The sequence below is a fragment of the Tauraco erythrolophus genome, chromosome 2 (assembly GCF_009769465.1).
Source record: "Tauraco erythrolophus isolate bTauEry1 chromosome 2, bTauEry1.pri, whole genome shotgun sequence".
NCBI lineage: Eukaryota > Metazoa > Chordata > Aves > Musophagiformes > Musophagidae > Tauraco > Tauraco erythrolophus.
Genome location: NC_141466.1, coordinates 15438247 through 15464505, shown reverse-complemented (window position 1 = coordinate 15464505; position 26259 = coordinate 15438247). Strand labels below are relative to the sequence as shown.

At 42.1% G+C, this 26259-nt stretch overlaps 1 protein-coding gene across 1 annotated transcript in view; it reads left to right on the top strand.

Annotated features, from left to right (window-relative positions):
• SLC35F1 (solute carrier family 35 member F1) overlaps positions 1–26259 on the top strand; it is a 269747-nt gene that overhangs the window by 194375 nt on the left and 49113 nt on the right. The window contains exon 3 of the mRNA XM_086632115.1: positions 20159–20286. Coding sequence (XP_086488241.1) covers positions 20159–20286 — 128 coding nt within the window. The remainder of the gene's footprint in view (positions 1–20158; positions 20287–26259) is intronic.

Below are 26259 nucleotides of genomic sequence, written 5' to 3'. Positions count from 1 at the left end.
GAATGTAACAGAGATGATGAACTGCTCAAACTTCGGCTAATGCTCTTAAGAGTAATAAAGTTGATGAGAATTTAAAGTACAAAAGGTTTTTTAGAGCAATATCCTGTGTTTTTTGAAAGATATTAATAAGAGAAGCTAACACACTCATCACAATCTTTTCTTTCCTTAAATATGACTCGAGTGGTTAGAGCTGACTGTGTGCCTCTGAAGAGTAGCTACGCTATGGAGGCAGCTCATGTATAAATGACAACAGTTCAAATTGCACCTTCATGCTCTGGCTGATGGTCAAGGAGGTACATTAAAGTTAAAGCTATAAAGTAGGCATAGGAATATTTGAGAAGGCACTTGTTCCCTTTCTCAATCTCTGCTTTACGTTGGAGTGCTAGACATGGAGGTGGAGGAGAAGCAAGAGGATGCCAGCATGAGTGCTCATGGGCTGCCACACTTGTCTAAAGAGGAGGAATTAAACATGCATATGAGAAATGGGCATTTTTTGAGGTTTCATTAATAAAATCAGGGAAGGGGTGGTTGAGGAAGTTGATAGGAAAGGTGTCTCACGGGGCACAGAGTCGGGCAGCTCCAGCAGATAGGCAGTGGTGGGACCTGCAGGGAAGAAGAGCAGGAGACTTGCAGAGCAAACCCTTGTTGGAGGCTTCATTAGGCTGGCAACGTGATATCAGAAGCTTCACCTGCTGCAGGAAATAGCAGAAGAGCTTTTCAAACCCTGGGTGAGTGAAAGGCTTCAAGTCGATTAGTCTTTTCAAGCAGCCACTACTGGAAAGCCAGGAGGGACAGATTTCCACAGGGACAGCTGTTGTGTGAGGAGACACCAAACCACGGCAAAGGGATAATCGGAATATGTTTTTTCAAAAATTTGTAAGACACATGAGCTGAGAAATTCAGCTGGCAGGAGGTTTCATTACATGCACTTTCTCAGACCCGTGTAACAAGCAATTTTTACTTTTTAGACCGTGAGTCTGGGAATTTGGGCTCCTCCCTGCTTGTTTTCCTTGTGTCTGGATGGGCCTCAAGAAAAGCACAACTGCAAAACAGAAACAGTTAGATAGGAAAGCTTGCGTTCACCTAATATGATGAAGTTACAGTGTGGCTCAGCTGAAGCTATCAAAATGTAGTGGTATTAATATACTGCAGTGTTTAAAATGTGGTCCTTTAAGTCTCTCTGTATATTTAACGCTTCAGTCACCTTTCAGATCACAGGCACTATCCTTCATCTTCTTTCACTCCCATCTAAATAAAGTTTGTGTGTGAAACCCCAGGTTTCCAGGTTTTCATGCTACAGCATGAAACAGTGATTAAAGGAAAAGGAAAACCCTCTATATTTTACTGAAGTAGAAGTGTAGAGAATAAAAATCCTGACGGGATGCTGGGTCAGCGTTTGGTACTCCCGTGGTATGGAAGAGCTTTCTTCCCCCTTGATGCTCCCGGCTGCAGTCCCGTCTGCAACTCCTTAAGTCTTGCAGTTTCTTTTCAGCTTACATTTTCTCTTCTACAGACAAGGGGGAGGCAGGCTTGTGATGGAAGGGATATTGTCCAGTCCTGTATCTTGCTCTTTAAGCACCTATTGGTATTTTGCAGTGGGGTGAGTGTAAACATGGGTGTCTGTAAAGTAGCTCTTAAAATGACATACCAAAATCCTAATTTTGATGTTGAGTTTATTGCTTGAGCTGAGGGTGCCTTTCTCTGGCTTTCAAAAGCAGCAGCAGCAGCACCGGTGAGGCAGATAGGGGTGACAGAGTTAGCCAGAGCCTTTGTGGCGCTCCGGGTGCTAAGGATATTGTGAGCAGCTGAGTCATTTGACCTCTGCTGGCTGGAAAACTTTATTTAATTGATTTTTGGTAAGGGCCCTGGGTTGTTGTCAAGTGTCAGAGCAGAGAGGATCGGCCGCATAGCAATGAGAGGAGGAAAGAGGGATACAGGAGGGAGCGGCAACTGGAAGAGCTCGGAGGAGTAAAGGGTATGGAGTATGGTCTGTCACTGCACTCCTCTGCTGCTTTTAGGCTGCACCGACATATGTTATAGGAATGAGTCTTGTTGCAAGAGGACAGAACAGGACCAAACATGAAGACATCCTCAGCATTGCATGTGTGAGAAGCTCCTTCACCAGAAGTGTGTGTGTGCTGACCCATACGTGTGTGCACACGAAGGTACATACGCACTCGCCCCTTCTGTCTCCCAACTGCAGCAACTCAGACGAGCGCTGCCCAAGAGAACAGACAACGCTGGTATAGCTAGAGGAAAAGACAAAAGCATAAACTAAATGATTCAAACCCAATAGCTGAGAGTTAGAATTACAGAAGTACTGAAACTGGAGCAAGTTGTGCTTGTTTTCTTTGGGTGAGTAGCTGTGCCCATGTTGCTCCGTTTGTGTGTGTGCATGTACAGTGTTCAGAGGATCCAGTGAGTAATCACGTCGGGTGGGGCGTAATCCATAGTTACTGTTAATACCAACAAGTGCTGAGCATTATTCCTGCTATCTTCCATTGGAAGACAAAGCAAGCCGATCTGAAAGCCGACTAGGAGGAAAATAAATATTTACATGAAACCACGTGCACATACGGTGTGCACCAGGCCAGGAGGCATTCATTGCATTTAGTCCCTTGAACGAGAAGCTCGGTGGCTGCTTTCCCCTTTCAGAAGCAAGGGGAGGTTCTGCTTTTCTCGCAGAAGCTGGACGCAGCTGGCCCTGCTCTTTTCTGCTGAGGGGCAGGTCAGTCTGCTGGGGTTTTGAGCATGACCGTAAAGCCGTGTGCCAGCCCCTGACACAGAAGGGAAAATGTCTGGCTCGAGGCTGGTGCCACTTGCCGAACATAGTCACATGGCGGCGTGGTGGCAGGTGCCAGCCTGAATTGCTTCAGGCTGACCTCGAAGGCAGGCGTGGGAGTTCAGGGTATGTTTGTATGTGCATCTAGCAGAATAGGTTGGCAAGGCAAGGGTAAAGCTGCAGTGGGCATGGAGGGAAAAAAGTGCAAAGGGGGAGAGTAGTATGTGAGGTGAACAGGAAAAAGAGGGACAGAGCGTAATTATTTTGGGGGCTACTTTGCATTTGAATGCCGGAATTTTCCAGAATGCAAATCAAACCAGTACTTGGAAACATCTGCATGTGTGTTTGCAACTCAAAAAACACTCGGCTTGCAAGAGCTGTTAAAGGGCTGTTGATATCAAACCCTCTTTCAAAGGAGGGTCCTTTCCAATATTTAGTCTTCATTCTTTACCTCACACTATACTTGCAATAGGTAAAGATGTGTATGATATGACAGAATGAGATGACAAAAAAGCCCAACACCGAAACGTTTTGAATAACTGGTATCCTTCCTGCCTGGGTGAAGCTGTCCACCTTAGCCCTTTCCTCTAACAGAGGACTGCACGCTGTAAGGCAGAAGGTTTGAAGCAAGAGCTGAGAACATAAAGCCACATCACAGAATATACACTGTACCTCATGACTAATGATCAGTTGCAATATTATTTTCTTTCATTTTATTTTATTCTGATGCCTCTTAAGGGAAGCTTATCTTCTTTTCAAAGTGTCTCTATTTATTCTATGATTTAAAAAAACATGATCATACATTAAAAGTAAGTATTTCAACTATTATATTTACAGGTTATAGATCACTAGTATCAGACCATGAGTCCATCAGTCCACATTGCTGATCCTGACCTGCTGCGAAATAAGTAAAAAGTATATAAATAATAAAAACATGAAAAAGTAATTAAATAAAAATCAAAATGAAGTCTCAAACTCATAAAACAAATCTATGAGAATTCTAATGCAAACATTTTTACATTTTCTCCTCACTGGAAATGCTAATCAATTTTCATCAAAAATGTTCATTTTGTCTAAGGAAACCTTATTGCTTTTTGACTGTTGATATTGATGCAGAAGTCTGAATCTCAGGAAGATTTTTTCAGCTTTCCATATTTGCAAATTATGTAAACTGGTAAGCAATTATAAACGTAATCATTTATTTTGAAGCAGAAATTTTTTAGAGGAGACATGTAAGACAGATCGCAGCAGAACTGAATAGTTATTATGGATCTTACACATTTAAGAAACTCAGAATTTGGCAGCAGATGAGCCTATGTAGGTCAATATCTTGAGTAAACTCATATTCAAGAGAATATCTGCATATGGTATCATTTGTGTGACATGTAAGTTCTAGGGCGTAAATCTGAGTGAGTATGGTTGCGATGTACATTTTTATGAACCAGCATATTGGAGGATTTTGTTTGTTTGTTTGTTTGTTTGTTTGTTTGTTTAAAGCTGTTTTCCCAAGATGATATCTGTAATGGGTGTGTGGGATACAAATGTAAAGGTGAGATATGTAATCTTATAATATCATGGCCCTAATGAAGGTGAACTATACTGACCCATCCTATCCAAAGTTACATCATTTTCTAAAGGAGGATTTGTATATTTTTATGCTCAAATATTATGCATTCCTCTTCAGCAACATTAAATAAAGCAAGGTGTAAGGAGAGACTAGAAAATAGAAAGAGAGGTTGTCAGGAGAGCTCTGTAGTCTTTTGCTGTCACAACACAAGACAGCACTGATGGTTTCCATTTTTTGATCTAAAAATGGCTTGTTACTTATTCCTATCTAGAAAGCAAAACTAAATCTATATGCCTAAAACCAAACTGAATTGTTATTAACCCCATAAACAGGCCTAAGTCATCCCATTGGATTTGTCTTCAAGCTCACTTAGGAGTGGCAAAGATATTTTATGCAAACGCTGAATATTACCAGGCTGAAATTACGGAAGGTGTATGTGTGTTATTGCATACACGTGGAAGATGGCAAAGAGCATAATGATAAATCAGTCCATTCCATAGGACCATGGAAAGGCTGTGTGTGGTTTTCCATTAAAATCTTGAGAGTGAGAGAGAGCAATGGAGAGCAGAAAAACAAAATATGAAGAAGGGCTTTTTGAACTCCTGCTAGTGCACTTGTGTTGCAATACTTGCTTGGGGATTGATAGAGATTTCATCATCAGCTTATAAACCACAGTGGCTCACAGATGTCTATAGGATGTTTCTACTTCTCACATAAGCCTAATGTCACCACTAGCAAAGTAGATAAGCACCTCTTCCTCTGCAGGTACTGCATGTATGGCTTTTACAGGTGAATGCATACGTCCAAGCAGCATAGTTATGTCAAGTGCTACCTTCATTCTCTTCCTCTTCCTTTGCCATCTGTCTGGTTGTGCTGAATTTTATGCCATCAAATATTAATTGCCTCTTGGGAGTTCTCACTAGAAGAGCTCAGCCTGGTGCTTGCAACTAGAAACCCACAACGGTGTGAACATCCCAAAGGATCTAATTCCCCTGGGCTGTCCTGCATAAATTTCACCTGAAACCTGTGCTCATGTTACGTAGCTTGTCTGACCATCAGTGGTAAAATTGACTGAAAGGACTGAACCTTCCCAGCAGGAATACAGTTCACATTATAGATCTGCTGTAGACGATGTTGTCTGGAGACACCCAGTGCTGTTTCCACATCCCCGGGAGCCCTGATTCTCTGCCGTTACGCACTTCATGGAGCTGTTACCACACCGGACAAAGCAGGTGTAACTCCTTCTCACCCAGGCTGCACTCACTGGGCACAAGGCTGCAGAAAATCAAGGTCATCATTCTGAAAAATCGTGAATGTGTATTTAAATATCAAAGAATGTGAGCAGTTATGGGATGTTCAGTGGTGCCTTCATTCTTGATCAATAAGCTTACAGAACCCTCGGCTTTCTGTGCTGTAGTTCAAGGATCAGTGGCAGCTACCACCTCCTTTTCCCATCAAGTTCATGTGCAGGTTCATCACCTGTGAATTGTCTTCTGTAAAAAAATTGCATCCAGTTTTTGCTTACAACAAGAAGGTTTTCCTGATGCCACCCGGTGTTTTATGGGAATTATTATATTAACTGCATTTCCTGAAAGCTTATTACTCTACATCTCTCACAGTCTGGGGCTGTGTTACTGTTGCTGGCAAACAAGATTTCATACTTATCTGTCATGGCCTTTATGATGAAGTTTGAGTCTTCCACACTGAAACTGAGGTAACATCTCTTCTCTGAGAGGGTCAGACAGCCTGCTCAGGCTTTCTGACTGCCTGATCTTGTGTGATATAACTTCATTCTACCTGTGCTGATGAATTTTCTGAGAGAGATTGGAATAGTGACCCCTACTTTTGGGATGGTTTCCTCTTCTTGGAGCATTGTGCTGATAAATTGCTCAGCATTGAATGCATCAATACGACACTTTCATCTATAAAATATCAAAACCATTCGCTCTCTGTGCTTTTCAACCCTCAGTGCTCTGTTGCTTGTATCGGCAGCTTGTGCTAGGAAGGCGCTTTGGCTCCCTTCTTTCATGTGCTGAACTGTTGTTGCATGACTGAACTGCCCCTGGGCTTCAACTGGGGAATGGGAGGAAGGGAGGGAAAGGATGATTCTTTCACAACTGGATTGGTGAAACTGTAAGAGTATCAGTACTATCTGAATCAGATATGCATGCTTGTAAGCATAGGAAGATGTGCTCCTGAACAAACTGATAGATGGCAACACAGTACAGGTGGTGTTGGTGTAACTAACCAGCTGGATGTGTAAGCAGGCATCCTGTAGTTGTGATATATGGTCTTAATTCATGCATTACTGGTTGGATACCTCATCAGTTGATGGAATTTTTGCTTGGATATTAATTGCACATGATGCAAGTTCCTCATACTCTAAGCCTGCAGTTTCATGTTATAGGACTTCATGTTGCAGTTATCAGCCAGAATATCTTCCTAATGCGTTAGTATTTCCTCTCCTAAAAAAAGATTCAGGCATATTTCTAATTAGGTGTTATTTCTCAATGTTGCAGAAAGGCTACTGTGTCAGTTACTGTTAAAGCACAGGCAACATCGTAAGATAAATGCTGATGAGGTATTCAGCAATTTGCTTATAAATCAGGATTCATGTAATGAAAACACTTTTCTATAATAAGGTAGCTCATTGCGAGTATCACTGCTCTTTTGTTGCTGGAGATTTTTTGAGCTTTGTGGCAACCAGCTGGGATCAAGAGAGGAGCAGTCACTCCTCACAGCGGCTGCGTCAGGATTGTGTACCTCTCAGCAGTGTTTTCAGATACATGTTCTCTTCAGTTCTTGGTGAGGAGGAGTGGAAGGTGTTTAACTTTCCGTGCACCCTGCTGAACACCATATGATGCAATACCACAAATTACGGGAGAGTTTACAGAAAGTGACTGAGAGTTTCAGACATGACAAGCACCGAGTGCTGATTATTTTGGGAGGGATCTTAACACACCATTGTAATCTACTGGCATTTACCCTGAAGCCAAAATGGGGGTATTGGCTGCTTCTTCCAGTGGCTGCCTCCCCCGCTGGTCTCTTCTTGCCCTCCCAGGGCTCCCAGTTCTCCTGGGATTGGACCCCAATGAGCTTCAAACTACCGTTCTGGGAAGCACCTGCTTATGTGCTGGCTTCAGGCCCTGCCTCTAGCACCAGCTCTTCCTAAAACCACACTTGGCTTTTCCAAGGTGCACAGTACAGTTTCATACTGGATGTATTACTAGAGTTTCTCTTATTACCGTAGTATAGCAAATAGCAAGTGTCATACTAGTCTTTCATTGATTAAGCACCAGCACAGTGGCATTAGCTCTCCTGTATACCTGAGGATCTAAAATACAGAACTTCATATATTTAATGAGATCCGGGATTCCTCTATCATACTTTTATTGGCTATCACCTTCTACCATGGTAAGATAATACATGTTGTATTCAGTTAATTACTTTTTCGATACCTTAAGCATATGCACTATCTCCAGTCATCAGCAGCACTGGATGCTTAATTCAGGTTGTAACACTGACTGAATATCTCTCAGCTTGTACATACCACTGGAGGTGATTTTTGCCAGACTTTTGGTAGGCTGCACCTCTCCAACTTGCTAGCACAGCATCTAACTGCTTATTGGTCTTGCTCTCAATCTCCTCATTATTTCAGCTGCACAGCTACATTAATTAGATTCTGTATTTTTCAGACTTCATAGGCTAGCTTAAGACTACACTAGGCAGGGACACAAAATTTTCTTTGTAGATCTTGGTTATCGCTTTGGGTGCCAGTCATTATTTTGCTCAAAACCAAGACCAGGTGAGCTTCAGTCCCTGCTACAAAGCTGCTTTGACCCATTTACTGAAGCTAAGCTGATACACACTAAGCATTTGATTAAAGTTTAATGTTCTACTTAGAGCAAAACAATGTCTGAACTCTATTGCATCTCCTTGTACAGCTCTCCACCTTTCTGGGTATGACTGCACTTACATGCCAGTCCTGACAACGGTGCATGTGAAAGCTGGCAAAAAATACACAAAAATCTACTAATCTGACTATACACATGCTCCAGGTGCTTCATAAACCTCTAAGTTGTCTTGTTACAGAGTTTAAATCATGGAAAATTTGTATTTTTATTGTCAGAAATGCTGCAGACCTGACTCATTGCAAAGTTTTTCTAGCCCAGTTCTGCCAGCTTAGGAGGAAAGAAGTGCATGCCTAGTGACTAAACAGGATGGAGGGCTGCTCTCCATCATTCCTGTTCTCTCCCAGATTGCTTACTCCTTTGTGTAGATATATGGATGTATAATCTGGTATTCAGTACTAATATTGCTAAATTTCCAAAGGTCCCGTCAAGGCTCCATTGTTTTAGGTACACAACAGATACAATAAAATATCACCTGCTCCAAAAAACTAGTCCTCTAAAAACATGTCTGGCCTGATTTCTAATCTCAGTAGTCATTCTGGATAACTTGTTCAGGATTGTGTGATAACAAATAGCCACTTTCTTCAGCAGAATTGCCTATAAACGTCTTGTTAAAATGGTAGCTTATGCCAATTAATTAGCATGGTTTGGTGATGCTTTTAGTGACATACATCAGTAGTCATGCTGCCAAAGTTATAAACGGGGGGGGAGTTAAGTACTTTTGATCATTATAGACACAACATTAAGATTTCTGGTGTCTATGACTTCTGAAAGTATCATAGAATGGAATGAAATAGAATAGAATAGAATAGAATAGAATAGAATAGAATAGAATAGAATAGAATAGAATAGAATAGAATGTTTCAGTTGGAAGGGACCTGCAACATGATCTAGTCTCACTTCCTAACCAATTCAGGCCTGACCAAAAGTTAAAGCATGTTGTTAAGGGCATTGTCCAAATGCCTCCTAAACACTGACAGGCATGAGGCATCGACCACCTCTCCAGGAAGCCCTTTCTGCAGGGCTGCTCTTCAGCCACTCCTCTCCCTGTCCTGTTTGCCTCCCTCCTATTTGCATGTCATGAAATGGGCCAGTTATTGAATGCACCGGCTCTGAGTGTTATTTGAAGCCATTGTGTTTCACATATTTCTATGTGCTCATGCCTGCATTTTCTCTATTCTTAACTGGGTTTACTCATGCCTTTTGGAATTCCTGCCATGCATAAAACAAGGTGCTCATGCTGTGGCCAACAATGAAGGAGCCACAGTGGGTTGATGTGTTTTGCGTGCTTCTCTTGAGCCTCTGCTGCGAGTCACCTTGGAGACAAGAAGTGTCCAGGACAGGCCCCACAATTGCTTTAACCAAGTGGCAGCTCCCACATTTTCTGCTTCATGTGTAATTAGTGACATTTCTTGAGTAATTTCTGGTTGCTCTGATGTGAGGCTTTTCCTATAACCCATGATCACGACACATTCCCAAAGCTTCTATATTCCTCCAGGGATAATATTTAGCATTTAATTTGGAAGTTTAGCAAACTTTATTGCAGTTCACCAACAGTGGTGTGAGGAAAGTCCCAGAAGGCGAATAGCTCTACTAGCTTTTCCCACAGCTTCTAGTGCAAGTAGATGCTCCAAGAGGACTAAGTGCATGTTTGCAGCCTTTTAACACAGAAGAATACTGAAATATCTCTAGGGATCATTAAGCATCTGTAAAACCATATTTGTCTTGAGCCATACAGCCCTGATGTATTCTGAACTCTTCAGCTGTCCCCTTGGCCCCAGGCAATGACATGAAATAGTGCTGGGTATTAGAATTTTATATATTTTCGGTTAACAATGTTGACTCTAGATGAAATTTTACTTCTGCCAGCAGTGCTTCTTTAACATCAGCTTCCCATCTTATTCTGCTTTAAAATGCCCCAATACTATTGTTATTGTAAGAAGAATTGTCATAGTATTGGATTGCATATGTTCCCTTAGTGCTCATACCACAAAAGACAGTGCTCCCATTTTCGGTTATTCACTAATAGCCTTTTTCATCTTAATAGTACTATCCTCTTAGTAATCATCAGCAGATGGATTTTCTTCATAATCTTTAGGCTTCATGTAAAAAGCAGTTTCACTTTCATGCTTAGCACATGTTGTATGCAGCCCATGCTCATATTTCATGCCAGCACCTGCTACCAGGTAGTAGTTCAGAGAGCACCAGAACCAGAATTGCCTGATCTCTTAGAATCATAGAATATTCTTAGAGATTTATGTCTCAGGGTTGAATGAGCTGGTACCTAAGAAGCTGCATAGCCCAGACTCAGGTATCTAGTAAGTAGTGAGTTTACCTCTGAGCCTGTACTTAGTTATGGCAATGTTAGGTTTTCTCTCTTCTGCTCAGTTACCTATTCACATTAAACCTGCAGGAACTAATCATAGAATCATAGAATCATAGAATGGTTAGGGCTGGAAGGGACCTTCAAAGGTCATCTAGTCCAACCCCCCTGCAAGGAACAGGGATATCTCCAACTAGATCAGGTTGCTCAGGGCCTCGTCCAACCTGCAATTGAACGTCTCCAGGGATGGAGCATCCACCACCTCTCTAGGCAACCTGTTCCAGTGTTCTACAACTCTCATGGTAAAAAATTTTTTCCTAATATCCAATCTGAATCTACCTCCCTCTATTTTAAAACCATTACCCCTTGTCCTATCACAACAGGCCCTCCTGAACAGCCTCTCCCCATCTTTCTTGTAGGCCCCCTTGAGGTACTGGAAGATCGCTATAAGGTCACCCCGGAGCCTCCTCTTCTCCAGGCTGAACAGCCCCAACTCTTTCAGCCTGTCCTCATAGGAAAGGTGCTCCAGCCCTCTTATCATCTTCGTGGCCCTCCTCTGGACCCTCTCCAACTGGTCCATGTCCTTCTTATGTTGGGAACTCCAGAACTGGACGCAATACTCCAAGTGAGGTCTCACGAGGGCAGAGTAGAGGGGGAGAATCACCTCCCTCGACCTGCTGGCCACGCTCCTCTTGATGCAGCCCAGGACACGGTTGGCCTTCTGGGCCGCAAGAGCACATTGCCGGCTCATTGAGCTTCTCGTCCACCAGTACTCCCAAGTCCTTCTCCTCAGGGCTGCTCTTGATCCATTCTCCGCCCAGTCTGTATTTGTGCCTGGGATTGCCACGACCCAGATGTAGGACCTTGCACTTGGCCTGGTTGAACTTCATGAGGTTGACACAGGCCCACCTCTCCAGCCTGTCGAGGTCCCTCTGGATGGCATCCCTCCCTTCCAGCGTGTCGACGGCACCATACAGCTTGGTGCTTGCTGAGGGTGCACTCCATGCCACTGTCCACGTCACCGACAAAGATGTTGAAGAGGGCCAGGCCCAACACGGATCCCTGAGGGACGCCACTCGTGACCGGTCTCCACTTGGACATCGAGCCGTTGACCACTACTCTCTGAGTACGGCCGTTGAGCCAGTTCCTTATCCACCGAGTGGTCCATCCATCAAACCCATGCCTCTCTAGTTTAGAGAGAAGACTGTCGTGCGGGACAGTGTCAAAAGCTTTGCACAAGTCCAAGTAGATGATATCCGTTGGTCGACCCTTGTCCACCGATGCTGTCACCCCATCATAAAAGGCTACCAAGTTGGTCAGGCACGATCTGCCTTTGGTGAAGCCATGTTGGCTGTCACCGATCACCTCCTTGCTCTCCATGTGCCTTAGCATGGTTCCCAGGAGAATCTGCTCCATGACCTTGCCAGGCACAGAGGTGAGGCTGACCGGCCTGTAGTTGCCCGGGTCCTCCTTGTTCCCCTTTTTAAAAATGGGGGTTATGTTCCCTCTCTTCCAGTCATCGGGGACCTCGCCAGACCGCCACGACTTCTCAAATACAATGGCCAGTGGCTTGGCAACTTCATCTTTGCTCTCTATCTGTGTCAGATTAGATTTAAATTGGATCAGTGTGTTCAAACATTATTGATGGGGAACAGAAAAAAGATACACACTCCTTGACTTCCTTATTCTCTTCTTACTGTCTTCTAAAGACAAGGCTAGAAATTCAACTTCAGTTGGATCTGCTTGATCTATAGGTGGTTAATAACAATGATAATTTGCATTGTCTCTTTTTTTTTTTGTAATATATCAGGCAAATCTCATGCTTTGGGGAAAAAAATTTGTAGAGATTACAAATAATAAGTAGATAATTCATTATTCATATCTGTCTGCTGAGGAAAAAAATGTCATGCAGTGGGTAGGTGGCTGAGACCAACTTTTTGCAGTGAGCTGATGAAAGGGAAAGAAAAAAAAGAAAGCTCATGCACCCTAGCTGATTCCTCTGCCTTAAACAATGAACATTATTTCTTTTAAGATTATTTGACTTTAAGTAAGTCTTGTGAATATGTTTAACATGCTCAAGATTATCCAAGAAGATTTTTCACACAAATTACACATTTATAAATGATATAGAGATTTATACAGATTTCTTTAATTTCACTAACACTCTGCTAAATTTGAAAATGAGATTTTTTTTCTTCTAAAAACCTTTCTTTGCAGTGCTGTAAGTAGATAAAATAGGATAAAGAACAAAAAAACAGCCTGACCGCAGAGCTTACAGCGTAAAGTAATAGGATTGTTTTGAAGTAGTCCTGTGCGAGAGTGAGCCAGATTTAACCACAAAAGCTGGCAGAGTACAGTGTTAGCTCAGAGGTAGCTTAAATCTGTGAGTACTATAGATTAGAAATCAATATTGAACATTTCATGCATGAAGACAAAAGGACATAATCAAATCTCAGGTTTGAAGGAAGGCTCTGGCTTCTCGGTGTACTTGTGAATGCTCTGCATTACAGAGGTGCAAATACTTCTCCCAGGACGCAGTCTGCTGTTTCAGGAAAGATGCTTACCTAAGTTAGTTTGGGAGATAAAACAACTTATATAAAAAATTTGTGTGCTAGAAACATTGCAGTGTTTTTTATCTTGACATTTTAAAGGGCTGGGAGTTTAGAGGCCTGTTTTTTGAAACAACGCACCCTTCAGAGCTTTCTTCAGGTCTTACATGGTTCTTAACATGGGCTGTTTCTTGCAGTAACGCATGGCAGTAATTTACAGCTTTGTGTCTGCCACCAAGGGAAAAACCATATGTAATCTAGCGGGCAAGTAGTAGAGAGAAACTGAGACGTCTGGAAAATTGCCAACTACTTTATTGTTGCCGTTTTAGTTGTAATTTACTCTCAAAAGTAAATTGTATGACCAAGAATCTCGAGAAATAAGATATCTGAAGATTATAAGATCTAACCACAGACATTAGGCTGGGATCAAAATGAAGGCACCAGAAGTTAATCCTTTCCTAGATCTGATTTCAGCTATTATGATTTACATCCAGGGCTGAACCAGACTGATTTGCAAAATCTCTAAAAGAAAATAGCATACTTCAAATGAGCTTGTAATTTAGTAACTGGAAAGCTACATTATGTTGTGTTAATAGTCTAAACATATTATAGAAAAGAGGAGGATCAAAATGACAGAAGTAGCAGACAGAAAGGGAACAAACCCTACCCTCAGTTTGTGTTACTTCTATGATAACCTGGAGATCAAAGGTTATATAAGGTATCCTTATCCAAAGTGCCAGTCAGATCAATGTTAGTATGATAGGTAGACATTCAAATACTATGGAGTTGAAACAGACAACGAAAATGCATAGAACCCGTTCAAAACTGAAAAATCCTGTGGATTGTGACTGGTAAATAAGATTTCCTTCCTAAGAAGGTGAAAACACATTGCCATGACATAGTGTGTCCTGTGACTGCATTCCACCTCAGCAGCACCGCCCGTTGCAGGTTTGCTTCGACACAGGCAGCAGGAAGCCCTGCAGCCTCGTCGTACGCTGCGTATTTGCAGCGAGGGCGGTGGTGACGCCTGCTGGGTTTGTTCAGTGGCTGCTGTCGCCTTAGGACGGATAGGACACACGCACCATTCAGCCTGTGTCAGAGAATGGGGTAGTTGTACCCTGCCTGGGTCCTCTATTACTTCCTTCTCACCCTCCACAGGACTAACATTAATTTGGTCACAGACTCCTCAAGACACAGTCTGAAAATTGATCTGAAAACCCAGAATCTTTGTTTTCAGGCAGTTCTTTACCCTGGCTCACCATGCAGCCCTGCAAGCACCAGTGCTGGCACAGGGCAAGTGGCAGGAACGTGTTGTTGGCGCAGTAGCCACTTCCAGCAGCGACTCGGGGCTGTTACACCAGCGGCATGTCTGTGGGTGGTGCGGTTTTCCCTCCACAGGAGAGGAGGTGGGGAGATCTCTGGATAAGGTCAAGTTGGATAAGGTCAGACATTTTGAGGATGCAAAAGGAGCTGAAGTTATCTAGCCTCCCAAAGGGCTTATTGAAAACATGGTCTGCGGCGAAAGCAGTGCAGCCTGTAAGCAGTGATCCATAAGGTGAGCAGAGTATATTCAGGTGTTTTGTGAACTGCCAGACCGAAGGAGCATTCCTGTAAGAGGACATTTTCTCTGTGGCGTAAATAATTAAGCTGTGGTGGTGTTTTGCCTTTAGGCAACAGTATTACAATAAGGTAGTCATCAGTAATACAAATAGATATGAGGAAATAAACACTTCTGGGTCAAGGGTTTAAAGTCACACAGAAGAGGAACGGTTCTTTTGAGCTTTGTGGAGAGCTGAAAGCCATCTACAACAGGCTTTAAGTCCTCCAAACTGGCAACTCGGCCAAGCAGGGAACAGGCAAGGTTTTATTGTTCAGGCATGGGAGCCTCTTGGCATAGTAATGCAGAGAAGATCTGTGTTACTCCTACACGGTAGTACCCCATTTGACTGCCTCCTTCCCCTGGTCCTGCAGCAGGGCTGGATGACTACTGAGTCTGTAGAGAAGCCATGTTGTTACTGGTCAAGTTCTGTATCTGCAAGACTTGCTATGTGTGAAAATGGGAAAGAAACAATTATCCTGTAATTGCGCTTTGTAACTGAGATTCTCTTTCAAAGAAAGTGATAAAGTGATAATAAGTAAATTCTGGTTTAACCTTCATCCTTTGGGAGACTTTTACCCCGTCACCATTTAGCACGTGACCCTGATGCTCCTGTTAGAGACACGGGAGGACCAGTGTGCTGGGCAGCCCTCCCTCTGCGCTGCCTGCCCCCTTGCAAGTCTCCTGCACACATTTACATCTCTTCTGCTGAGCTCTGTGCTGTAAAGCAGAAAGAGTGCACAGCTCCTTTGATGTTCTTGATCTAAATAACAAGTTGTCATCTGAATTAAAAAGGAGAGACTGCAGCGGATGAAAGAGAAGCAATATGCTTATTTTCTGGTCTAGCAGTGCTGTTATTCTACCTGTGTCCCAAGACCTTACACAAATAATTGGAAATTTGCTGTCTTAATGGCTGTTGATTTTTTTTATTGTACCTCTGTGGCTGTGTGGGTGAAAGTGAAAAGGTTTTCGCACATGTATATATGTACTTTTGGTAGACACTGCACAGCTAAAGCCTCTTTTAATTTTCTCTCTAATTTATTTTTAATTTTGTAACCCCTCAGGGGTAAATCCTTATTATATGATGTAAAATCATCTCTTCTACAAAGCGGCTTATTTGTTGATTTTTAATTTGAGCCAGCAGAGGCAAAGCTGTAGCTTTTTTCCAAACACTGAGAGCTCCTCTGTATGTATAACTGTCAAGTTTGTTACTGCAAAATTAGTAAAAAAATCTAAAATTTAAACCTATTATTCTAGAAAGGGTAAAGAGAGGGGGTTTGTAATTCTCTGTGTTAACAATATGTAAGACCTCTGAATCTTAAAACATTATTAATATGCAATTTGCTTGTAAATCTATATTATATTTGGATTAGACTGAATATGAACACTTACATTTTCAAAAGCTCAAGTACTGACAGAAGTTAAGGGTTTGGTTTTGATTTTTAAGAGGAGTTCTCCATCAAAAGATGACAGTGTCTGAAGATGGCATTACTTGGTGCACTCACATAAATGCATGTTCACCAACATCAATATGTGCTGTTGACTCACTGGAAACATTGCCTTTAAGCTAACCTGCAGACTTTCTGGTTTAGTATTTGTTTATATGACTGACTGGAAGCTCTAGTCACAGTCCTATTGAGATAATTAAAAAAACACGTGATCTGACATAATCTCTCTTCCCTTTACATTCAGTGGGAGAGATGTTTATTTTCAAAACACTGATTATCTCATCCTAAACAATTAATCTGTAATATGTTAGGTGAAAAATACTTTAAAAATGCCTTACCAGCTGGTTCAGGTGTAGGCATCTACATTCAGTCCTTCTGGCCTACAAAGCTGACAACTTAAAAGACCTGATTAATTAGTTTGCTTTGAGTTGTCGAGGGAAATAGAAGACCCTAGATTGTCCTTTTTGTTTCGTTTTTAATAAAGTGTGATATTTTTCCCCACACTTTATTTTTATGAAAAGGACATGTTTATTTCTATTCAGAATGTAGACTTTTGAATGAAGCTCTTAATTCCCTCTGCTTCTCATTTTAGTCTTCCCAAGTTAAGTCAAGGCTTCCCCCTTATCTCCCTAACTCCCATTTCCCTTCTCTTTGTTATCTGAATTCACGGAGGATACCATCTGTGATTGCTCTCCAAAGGTCCTGTCCTGCTGGCAGCCCACACCTTCTCCAGGCTGCCTTCCACTGTGGCCTTCTACTGGGTCAATCTTGCAAAAGTGTGACATTTGGATATGGTGGCTTTATTTCAGCCCCACGTCAAAACCGAGACTCCACCTCCCTCTTCTTTGATTTTTCCATAGCATTAGACTGACACTCACTGCAGATGACCATCTTCTTTCTCCTGCCCTTCTCCCCAGAAAGTCTCCCACTTTAGGAGCGATTCATGCCCTTCTATGAATCGTGATGACAGTTCCAAAGAAATAGAGAGCAGTAAACAAATAACGGTCCCCAGATTTAACAATGCTTTTTGGTCAAAAACACGCTCAAACAGGATCCGTCAGTTTTGCCAATGCTTCTAGATCTGCACAACTGATAGGCTGATGATAAACTGTAATAATAATGTGGGCAGAGGGACCCCAGTCAGAAGCCAGACCTTTCTTACACACCAGGTAACACGAGATGCAGCAAGTGAGTGGAAATTAATACTAAGTGTGTTCCACAGAGGAAGATGCAGCTCTTGCAGAAGATTTTCTTTTACAGGAACAAATTCTCTATTTATGTTCACCTGTACATCTCTCTGCTTTCCACTGGACGAGGCAAAGACACTTGCTGGGAAGCTAAACCAATGTTCGTCAGAGCTGCATGGTGCTTGCATAAATTCATTTCAGCATTGCTTTTGGCTCTGCCCAGCCTTCTCAGTTGAACCTGATATTTTGTAGTTTGGAACATCTCAGAGCTGTATATCAAAGATAAAATACCACTTGCCTAATATTTTTCTTTTTTCTGTTATTAGCAAAGAAAGGATTGAGAAAGCAAAAGAGAGAACCATGTATATCAGTTAAAATTGTAAAAGATTTAGTTTCCATCTCTGGAAACTCTGACTTTACCCATTAGCCAGAAGTCATGACCATACCTTCATTTTTAAAGCTGACTTATTCGGCCATATCTGAGCAGTACAGTGATCTGTGGTTGGAAATCGAAGCTGAAGAAAGCAAGCACTGGCAACCCAAAGGCACCAAAAGAGTCCTTGAGCTGTGTCCATAGTCCTTGCTCAGGCACCCTAATGCCAGTGCAGTTCTTGAGTCTGCTTTGTAGATATAACCAAGGTCCTTCTGCAACAAAAACAGATTCAGGTGAGATTGTCACTGTTGGAATAGAGACTACAGTTTGAGGTCTTTGATTTTTAGACTTTCTCTTTGCAATCAAAATGAAGAGTCACTCTGAAATGTTAACCATGCCATTCCATTTCATTGATGTTTTCTAGATAGTGTTTTAAAGGTATTATCCAGACAGCATACAAATTAGAGATATCGTTTCAGTACCTGGAAAGGATCTATCTGCATGTTTTACACCGATTTTAGTAGGAATTAGGACATCTAATCTCAAGTGCTTTTTCAAAAATGCCTTCCTAAATGTATTAAAAAATAAGATCTAAAATATTCCTTTCTGCATGCTCAAATCATCTTAAGAAATACATAAAAGTAGTCATAATTCATGTCTGAAGGGTGGGATTTTCTTTTTCGTGAGTTCTTCTGTGAGTCAGTAACAGGAAAGTGTAGTGTGGTTGAATGTACTTACTCCTTATTTAGGGTCTTGAAAAATAACCTACTTACCACCTTGTTCCTGCTATTTCTCTGCTGCTTACTGAGAGAAAGAGAGAAAAGAACAAAAAGAGAAGGGAGGGAAGGAAAGAATGCTTTTTAGCACTTGCAGTTTTGCACTTGGTGTCATTATCACTGTAACAAATAAGTAGGTTGTTGCCTACTAATATCCCACTAGAAGCATGTATGTGTGAGCATCTGTTAATCAAGAAACATCAAATGATTCAGATGCTTTGTTCAGGTAAATACCCATTCAAATCACTCCATGGGGCCAAGATTTCACATCTAAGATTTCTGAATCAACTTCCCATGTAATTACCTATTTTTCTGTGATTGCATCTTAAAAGATGTGAGACACTCCACTGCTATAGAGAACCTGCCATTTCTGATGGTATGGCAGCCCATTTATCACTGGGTCTATTTGAACCAGAGGGCAAACACACTTGTGATGATGGAAAGTGATGATGGAGAATTGGAAGCCAGAGCAAGTTTTGGTGGCAATTGACAATAATGTGCCTTTTCTGCTGTATTTTCCACCACTCATTTTGATGATCGCAGGCACTTAGAAAGGCTGCAGCAACACGAACAAACTTCAGAATAGTGGGGTTGGTTTTTTTAAACTTTCAAGATTGTTCAGATTCCATTTATGGTACTTTGACAGTACAGGTCAACCCTACTTACATCCCTGTTTAGGCTACAGACCCTTAAAGGGTTGTACTGTCTTCAGTCACAGTCGATTTGCCCAGCCCCTTTCGCAGTGGGGTCCCATCATGTCTGGAGCTTACTGTAATGCAAATCAGTAACAGGTTTGCCCACCCTCACTAATGAGCTGGTTTCTTTTGAAAGGGGAAGAATAATAATCCCTAGCCTAGCATGAGGAATGCTTTGACCTTCTGAAAGTTGTGGGTTTGATCTGCAGCCCATATTGTACTGTCAGTCTTCACGTGGTTATGGGTGATTGAGTACTGGGTGATTGACAGCGCTCCCGTAGAAGGCAATGAACCTGCTTACTTCAGAGATCGATCCTGGGAGCGGGGCAATCTGTCACGGAAAATCTGTTTGTCTCAATGCAGCCTTTCTGTAAAGAAGTTTGATATTTTGAACCTTTAGGATCATAATAACCATCCTTGGAACAGGATCTCTAATCTGCGCAAAAGTGATGCTGTTACTCTCCTGCTCTAATATTCCATCGTATTTGCAAATACTGGGCATCTCCCACTCTGGGAAGACCCTCTTGCATCATGTGTGATACAACATTTATCAGTTAGGTATCAGTTTACGCAAGAAACTGCTCTACTCTTTAGTATTTTGTATGTGTATATATATATGTGTATATATAAAAGTAAAATTAGGAACACATTTACAGTCTGCCTAAGCTGCGCTTGTTTTTCCCAGTGTTGTTTACATCTTAAGTGAAGTGACAATCTGACCCTCACATGCTACTTTGCCAAGCTGGCTGTTTTAGTATCTGTGAGACAAATAGGGTGTGTTAGGTTTCACCTCCTCGCAGCACCTAGTTATATATGATGCTTTTCAACGGCGTATTTTAAATACAAGAGATCTAGATAATTTCTCTTGACAGGCAGGTATTTTGTGCATGTAAACCTAACTCTTTTACGTAATTCTTCTTGTTGTTTATTCTTGTTGTTTATTACCACAGGAGAAGAAAACTTGCTGGCAATTTTGAAAAGGAGATGGTGGAAGTACATGATCCTGGGGATAATAGATATAGAAGCCAATTACCTGGTAGTCAAAGCTTATCAATACACCACTCTTACTAGTGTACAGGTAAGGACTCAAAGGATTTTCTCTTTTGAGGTAAAGTAAAAGGCTCGATGTGATCAATGGTTCAGCATCCATCGCCTTCAGAGCACTGATAGCTAGTTCCTGCCTGGGTCTTCTGTGTACTTTTTAATGCTGTCTCTTAAGACACGTTTTATCATATGGGACTATTTTTATTGCTCAGTATTTTCCGAAGTGTACAGAAACATACTGGCTTTCATTTTATTTTCTTGTGCTAAATCCTTCATAATCGCATTTTTGCCATAATTGACTTATTTTGGTTCTTTAAGGAAGTATTTTCAGATGTACTGGAATGTATTTTTCACTTTATATTGTACTTGGAAGCAATACAAACACTTCTTTTAGGATTCCATAATTAAATCTGAATGCAAAAGCTGTCATTAAGTAAAATGGATGTAGTTACGATGAAGTCTTAGTTCAATGCAAGCAGTTAGATGTGTTTTGTTATATAATAGCTTAACTGCAGCTGTCAGAAAGCATACTGTCCCTTAGAAAGTTGTATGTGCAGTGAACAAAAGCTAGGGTAGCAATTTCTCCAAAGATCTAACCTGTATATTTCAAATGCAAACACAAAAGAATCAGGCTTTTTCCCATTTAAGTGGAGAAGTGAATAATAGAAACATTTTTAAGATACTGGGAATTGTCTGTCTTGGGAAATCATTGCATACTTCATCGCTACTTGTTCTGAAACAAACCCGCTCCCGTTTTTATTATCTTTAAATAACTGGGCAACACTAGGTGGTGTTCAGTGTATTTTACACCTTATTTGTCTGAAGTTTGCATTAGAGCCAGTAAAATAGAGGAGCACCAGTTAATGTTCAGCAGAACCAAAGCTAGTTAGTAATATGTCTCTTCTATAGGTGAAAAGTGATATTGGAAAATACTGACCTTGTTTAGTTGAATAAGAAGCAAAACCAGAAGAAAACTATGAATTCAAGGAATCTGAATGAGAGGTTTATACTAATTATTCACAAATGCTCTGCCATCAGAATCTTTGTTTGAGAATTCTTTGAAATGTGCCTAGGCAATTTAATACTGCTTTTAATACTTTCCAAATCAGATTACTATGTATACAGTAAACCATGAATCCACATAAACCTCATACTCTCTGATTTTATAGCTACTAAAAACCTGGAAGAGATAAGCAAAAGCTGAAATACTTCTTTTGCCTGCTCACTCATAGCAAGTAGGAATAGTGGACTGAGCGAGACGATCCAGGTCATTAAATCCCATCTCCCATAGCCACCAACACACACATATCAGAGGTTTTTTTGACCGGATCCATGAAACACCGATTCCAGAAGATGCCAACCCTCCTGCTCCTCTGCAATGAGCGTGGCCTCTAGTGTAAGAGATCAGTGTGAGGAGGAAGCAGGCATCAAGGACATCGCCTGTGTCTCAGCAGTGAATTTGTTAGCTGAAATTAGCCACAGTCTCATTTTAGACTGAGAGAGAGAGGAGGGGTGGAACAGGAGAACTGTCACAGGGCACAGACAGCGTCATATCCATTTTAGACCCGTTCCACATAAAGTTTACAACAGAGTTCGGGACTCTTTCCCATGTAGCTTGAAAGAAGGAAGAGGTAGATGCTCAAATGCTGTCAAGCTTTTTTCCAGGAGTGGAATGAATGCCATGTCTCCTTTTCTCATTGTTGTCCTGGATTACTCAGATGCATGTGGAGTGACTGGAAATACCTGTTATATTTTAAATTTACTTCATGCCTTAATTTGAATGAGCTTCTAAGTGTGGACAGGCCCAAAGATATAGAAATGGGACAAGTTTGAGTTAATGCATTAAGATATTGAATCAAATGATGCATTTTATGAAATGTAGCCAAACAACACCTTATTTCATTTAAAGATGAAACAGAAGATGCTCAGGGGGTTGTTCAGCCTGAAATAGTGTTGGTCAAAGTGCATAATAGCATGAAATGAAGACTGAGGAAATGGAAATTAAAAGATGAAAAAAGGCAAGCTGTTCCTAAGGTGTGATTTCTGAAGAAGCAAACAGGACCACACTCCCGAGAGCATCTTCCAAAAGGCCTGAATCCTGCAGGAGCACTACCTGTGAGGCTGTAAACCCTCACTGGCATGTGGAAAGAAGTGTTCAGATCCTTTCAGAACTGAGACCTGAGAAACCATTGCTACCTACCACAAATCAGCACGGAATCGACTGAAGGCTGATGTATATACATCGAGTATATACATCAGCTATGCCGATGTATATACATCGAGTGAGAATTGAGGCCCTCTAGTCAATTCCTGGGGATTTTATTCTCAACAGACTTTACACCAAGGCTTTTTTGATGGGCAGAATATAAGAGTTTTTTAAATTGTCACTTCAGTAAATGAAAAATCTTGAAGTATTTTTATAGTGGTGGTACATGGACCATTTCAGTGAGAAATCAGTTTTACAGCATATACTTTTTTTTCCACATGGTATCTCTGCTCCATCATGCAAAACTAACCTGTAAATGTACTGGGTTTGTGGTGCTTTTAGGCAAAAAGCATAAAGCTGCTCCCAGCAAAAATACAAAGTTTAACTGTAAAAATATACCTTTATTGCAGTTGATTTGCAGTTCTGCTTTCACCAAACAACTCTAAGCACTCAGCAGCTTTGCCAAGTAGCTTTAAACTCGTAGTAGTGTCAAAGTTTCTAGTTTAAACTCCATCTTTTTTTGTAATTGACATTAGCTTGTTATGGTTTCAGGAAAAGACTGAAAATGGCTCTCTACTTTTCCCCACTGTTTCACACCCAAGTCTTTTCTATACTTTCCTTTAAAATTCCCTTTTGGTTTCAAGTCTTTTCTATGCTTTCCTCTAAAATTCCCTTTTGGTTTTGGTCTGGAAAAACAGAATTTTCTAATAAACCTTGCTATACGTCTTTCACTGGCTGCCTTCAGAACCACAGTGAATAAGGACACACAGGCATAAATCAGAGAAGAATATGATACCTAACCTTTACTTCTGGACATACTTCTGATATTTCAAATCCTCATGTACTCTGTAATTACTGTGTAAGAGTGTGGCACTCAGCTTCATCATAAGGTGAAAACGAAGTACTGTGAAGCCGAGACATAATTTTCCCATTAAAAAAAAATCAAAAACAAACTAAAAGACTTCCTTTATAAACTAGGTGCCATAAGAAAATTAGATTGAAAACCAATGCACTGTGTATGTTAGAGACATCAAGATGTAGATCAATTCCTAAAACCCAAAGTACCCTTTAGGTATCTGCAGTGCAATCCAGGGACAACTAGATTTAACAGAAAAATCCAAGAAACCCACACTTAATTGTCTATGTATCGAAAATGTCACAGACATCTATCATCCCCTGGTCAATATGTATTAACCCGCTGTTCAGAGCACAATCTTACGACATGACAATGTGTGTTTGAAATTCTCAGGTTGCTCCTTTGGTAGATTTAAGTTCTAGTTCTGGTTCTAGATTTAAGTTCTGGTTACAGCATTGATGGATAGGGGAAGAGCAACTGACATCGTCTACCTGGACTTATCCAAAGCATTTGATAATGTCCCACATGACATCCTTGTCTCTAAACTGGAGAGACATGGATTTAATGGACAGACCACTCGACCATCCATTAAGGATGGATAAGGAATTGACTGGATGGTCGTACTCAAAGAGTTGTGATCAACGGTTCAATGTCCAAGTGGAGACCAGTGACGAGTGGTGTTCCTCACGGGTCAGTACTGGGACCAGTGCTATTTAACATCTTTGTTGGAGACATGGACAGTGGGATCGAGTGCGTCTTTAGCAAGTTTGCAGATGACACCAAGCTGTGTGGTGTTGTGGACATGCTGGAGGGAAGGGATGCCATCCAGAGGGACCTTGACAGGCTGGAGAGTTGGGCCTGTGAGAACCTCATGAAGTTCAACAAGGCCAAGTGCAAGGTCCTGCACATGGGTCGGGGCAATCCCATGCATAAGTACAAGCTGGACTGAGAATGGACTGAAAGGAGCCCTGAGGAAAAGGACTTGGGAGTGCTGGTGGATGAGAAGCTCAACATGAGCCGGCAATGTGCACTGGCAGCCCAGAAAGCCAACCATATCCTGGGCTGCATCCAAAAAAGTGTGGCCAGTGGGTCGAGGAAGGTGATTCTGCCCCTCTACTCTGCTCTCGTGAGACCCCACCTGGAATACTGCATTCAGCTCTAGAGTCCCCAACACAAGAAGGACATGGAGCTGCTGGAGCGGGTCCAGAGGAGGGCCACGAAGATGATCCGAGTCTGGAGCACCTCTGCTATGAAGACAGGCTGAGAGAGTTGGGGCTGTTCAGCCTGGAGAAGAGAAGGCTCCAGCGTGATCTTATTGCAGCCTTCCAGTACTCAAAGGGGGCCTACAGGAACGCTGGAGAGAGACTTTTTATAAGGGCATGTAGTGATAGAACAAGGGGCAATGGCTTTAAACTGAAAGAGGGAAGGTTTAGGTTGGATATAAGGAAAAAATTTTTCACTCTGAGGGTGGTGAAGCACTGGAAGAGGTTTCCCAGAGAAGTTGTAGATGCCCCATCCCTGGAGGTGTTCAAGGCCAGGTTGGATGAGGCTTTGGGCAACCTGGTGTAGTGGAGGGTGTCCCTGCCCATGGCAGGGGGGTTGGAACTAGATGATCTTTGAGGTCCCTTCCAACCCAAACCATTCTATGATTCTATGATTCTTTGCATGCCCAAGCTTCTGTATTGATGGACTTGGATGCCTAAATATCTGCCTCCATTTTAGAATTCAAAAGTCAAGTATTCCTCCATGAAAGTACCCTGAGGAACTCAATCTGTTAGATATGGTCTTAGCATGCCTCAAGTGCTTACAGACAAGTGTTTTCCAAATTGTAAGAGTAGAGCTACCTGTTACATAAAGTCGTAGTTAAAACAGTAGCTCACAGAAAGGGCGTGCATTAACTCCATCTTAGCTGCGAGGATTGAAACTCGAGATTCCTACAGCCATGAAAATGCTCAGGCTAGTAAGTGAAGACTGTTCTCTAGCAGGTACATTTAGAAATTGAGTATACACCAGGTGAAAGGCACAGTAGTTTGTCAATAGCTCAATCTGATATCCAAAACTATGTGTTTAAAGCAGTGCCAAAGATCAGTGTCATGGGTTAGGCCGATCCGGGAACTAAACCCCACGCAGCTCTCCCACCCCAGTAAAATGGAGAGGAGAGAAAAATGTAATAAAAGAGCTGAGGGTTGAGACAGGAACAGGGCAGCACCCACGAACCACGGTCCTGGGCAAAAGAGGCTCAGTTTTCTTAAAGCAAAACTATTTATTAACAGCTACCTACAAAGAGAAAAGCAAACAAACACGGTTACTTGAGAGGATAACAAGAAAACAAGGCCAAATCTTAAAAACAACACCACTCTCTCCTCTTTGCCTTTTCTTCCCGGCTCTGCCTCCTCCCCCCAGCGGCACAGGGGGGCAGGGAATGGGGGAGTGCAGGTCAGTTCATTCCATGCTGTTACTGCCACTTCTCTTAAAGGAGGAGGAGTCTTTACACCATTGTCCCTTGCTCCAGTGGTTTCCCTACTCACAGGAAAGCGTGAGGTCCTACCCGCAGGATGCAATCCTTACCCCATCGGATTGCCCCAAGTGCGGACTTTACCACAGTCTCGGATTCTTAGGGAGTTGTAGCCACTCACTCTGGCGTGGGTTGACATATCGACCTTAAATGCGTCTCCATACAGACTTCAAATGCGTAAATGTGCCTCCCATGCGGACTTTGCGTAAATGCGTAAATGCGCAAATGCGCAAATGCGCCTCGACCTGTGCCCATGACTCACAATAGTCTCAGGCTCAGGCATCTCCTTTAACGAAACACCTCCCCATCGGCGGGGGTCATCCCACGGACTCCAGATGCGTACCGTGCTCAGGCTCTGGCATCTCTTCTTGATGTGGATCTTCCATGGGCTGAGAGTGGGTCTCTGCTTGCTCCACCGAGGACTGGTTGC